The sequence below is a fragment of the Frankliniella occidentalis genome, unplaced genomic scaffold (genome assembly GCF_000697945.3).
Source record: "Frankliniella occidentalis isolate FOCC.00 unplaced genomic scaffold, Focc_3.1 Scaffold287, whole genome shotgun sequence".
Lineage (NCBI taxonomy): Eukaryota > Metazoa > Arthropoda > Insecta > Thysanoptera > Thripidae > Frankliniella > Frankliniella occidentalis.
This window is the reverse complement of record NW_026267413.1, coordinates 176,290-179,366: the sequence shown is the minus strand read 5'-3', so window position 1 is coordinate 179,366 and position 3,077 is coordinate 176,290. Positions and strand designations below refer to the sequence as shown.

The window sequence follows — 3,077 nt, the reverse complement described above, 5'->3', positions numbered from 1 at the left end:
CAGTTTCGAATGCAGTTTTTCTGTACTCCTTTCCACCCGGGAAATTGTGTCATTGGAAGGGACAGAATGTTCCTTGAACAAATTGTCCCCTCCTTGGAAACAAATTTGTTGCGAAAAAGGGGACGGATTTAAACGTCCACTCGCTGGCACAAATGTCTTGTCCACGAAACGGGAAACAAGTTTGTCCATGAGGATAGCACAAAATTGAAATTTGTCCTCTCTATCGAAGCAATTTTGTACCTTGTAAATCCGTTCCCTCGTTATGGACAAAATTGTTCTTTTACATTTAGAGGAAGGCTATGGAGAACCACGTACCTGTAGAACGCGCTCGACCTTGTCTGTATTTGTGCTGGTGCAGGACATACCGAGCCCTAGAGGCATCAAACTCAGAGACTTGATTTTCTTGGCTTTAGTGATGGCCGCAATAAACGCCTCTGGGTGCTTATTGCATTTGTGTTTAAACACAATCTTCACACCATCCTCGCTCTCAACCGGGTCCTACAACAGCAACGTCAAACATAAGCATCTAAACATTTTAAGCCAACGTTTTCAGAAATCATACAGAAATAGAATAGGAAGTAGGGTAAGGTGCCCTAATGTGGCCACTGTCCATTGATGGCCACTTTTCTCGATTTCCAGAAAATATGGTCACTTTACAATCTTGGCCTAAAAGTTGTGTTCTAGTAAGGTCTCTACTTGGGCATAGTAAGCCAAAGTACTTCATATTGTTGTCTACATTACAAGAAAAAGGGGTGGCCATCATTGGGCAGGCCCATTCTTAAGGTGGCCATCATAGGGCATCTTACCCTAACTACACTCTCAACTTCTTACAAAGCAATTTCCTTCTATTACACAGAATTCTGTGCAAACGTAATACAAAGCCAAATGTTCTTCGTTATACAAAGGAAAATCTTTGTACCAAAAAAACAACAACTTTGTATTACAAGGAAATTTAAATTTTGTGTGTGTTACGGTCGCACAGAGTTATTTGTATTTTACTAAAAAAAATCTTTGTAATAAGTTAAAAGTGTAGAAAAAAGAGGGTGTGCGAGTGGAGGTGATAAAAGAGTAGGCACAAATTAATACAGATAAAAACATCACATGTCAACTCACATACCTCTAGTTCTTGTTGAATCCTCCCATCAGTACTAGTTTCTTCACTCTGTAAAACCAAGAAGTACGGCAAATCAGCAGTGAGATATAATTTTTTTTCAAGTATACCTCATAGCAGCGGTACTCAGCAAATAAAACTGCTGGGCATTATCGGAGTTTAATCTGCGAAACAAAAGCCTTGCAGTTTCAACTGGAAGACTTTACTGTTTGGCAGTTTAAAACTGCCTTACAGCCATGATGTCCTTCACTTGCAGCAGAGTACAAAACGTCCGCTAGCAGAGCGGCCAAGGTGATCTTTCCACGTAAAAAATCAAGGAAATTTTGTCACTAATAAAGTTAAGTAACTAATATGATACAACACAGTGGGTTGTAAGCGGTGACGTTCACAAGAGCGAACTGTCACAAGTGCGACCCGCCTTACAGAGGCCTGCAGCGGGCGAGCGTAGAGGCTCGTTTGCGAAAGGTGGTGTGAGGTAGGGTAGGTAGAAGCTCTCAAAAATCTCTCGAACTGGGAGTAGCGACGGTCCAGCGGCGGCATCTACCTACCCTACCTCACCCCACCTAGCATACGGTGTCTCTCTCGCACTCGTCGCTGCCTGCTACGTCTGTCTCTGTCGCACTGCTAAACGAGCCTACAGATGCTCCTTTGCCAGCCGAGCTATCGTAGGCTCCGCTCGCCACGATACGAGCGGAGCCTTTCGCATGAGGTGGGGCGGCGTAGCAACGAGCATCGAGGCTCGCCCGCTGCAGGCCTCTGCCGCCTTGTGCGCGACTGCCGCAAGCGCGATCCGGCGCAAGCGCGAACGTCGCAGGAGCGAACGTCCGGAAGCACGAACTGTCGGAAGCGCGACCCGTCACGTCACAAGAGCGACCGCCGCGAGGCGCAGCTTACAGGGAAGCGGCTTTCTACGGCGAGTACTCAGACAACGTAAATCAGAGCAAAACAGAGAAGTGCAGGAAGCATACGCAAACCGAAACTGCTAGCCACACGAATGCGCAGAGGTTATGAGTAAGTCTCCTCACCTAATTGGGAAGGAACGCGACACGATTGTTGGAGTAAGAGACAGCGCAATGACGGGACGTCATACGTTATAAATAACGCATGTCATAGAGCAGCTTTTTTTAAGAAAAACGAGGGGCAACATCGACCCTTCTCAAAAAATCTGAATTTTTTTTCTGAGGTTCGTATTATACCCCTAGACAACATATCCAATTTTGAACCCGATCGGACATCCCTACGTGAAACGGCAAGAGGTGCAAGTTTCGCCTAACACGTTTTGCTTGTTTTCGTGTAAAAACGAAAAATCTCATTAAATCTCGCCCCTGGCAAGTTCTGGCCAAAGGCAAAGTGGTTTCCGAAGTAAAATGAGCTGGGGAATCCGAATCAGCTATCGGTTTTACGACCAGGTGAAGTTTTAGGGGTTGATATTGGGTAAAAGACACCGTTTGCAGAGAAATGCCCAAATCTTGGGGTTTCTGTGTTCTTCAACGTACTTTTTTTTTCTCTCACCGCCAAACTGAAGGGACAGGACCAAAGTAACGTGTGTTGGCCATGGGAACCGTCTTACGCAGCCCCCGGGGTCTCCAGGGGAAAAAAAACAGCAAAAATGGTCATTTTGGTGACAATTCAGCATACATTTTTACGATTCACATCGACCCTCTCCGCATTTGTTGGCTCTATCCCCCAAAGTTAGTCCCTAATAAGACCCCTTTCCCTGATTTTTCTGGGCGCTGTAGCTCAAAGGGTTCCGGAGATATCAGCATTTGAAGTTTTTGAAGGTTTTATTTTGAATGTTTTGGCTAAAATGTCGAAAATTTGCATTTTCTGGAGCTAGGACTGTCCGGGACGGCAATCGACCACTGATCTTCACGTAGAACTACCCCAAGAATACGTTTCTGCCAGTGGAATTGCAATATTTCAACTCCCTATTCAAATTTTGCCTCAAATTAGTGTTTTTTGAGTA

The 3,077-nt window shown here is 45.1% G+C and overlaps 1 protein-coding gene across 1 annotated transcript in view; it reads right to left on the bottom strand.

Moving 5' to 3' along the window:
• LOC113215499 (uncharacterized) overlaps positions 1-3,077 on the bottom strand; it is a gene marked incomplete in the record, with an annotated part of 41,312 nt that overhangs the window by 22,864 nt on the left and 15,371 nt on the right. The window contains 2 exon segments of the mRNA XM_052273606.1: positions 316-498; positions 1,118-1,162. Coding sequence (XP_052129566.1) covers positions 316-498; positions 1,118-1,162 — 228 coding nt within the window.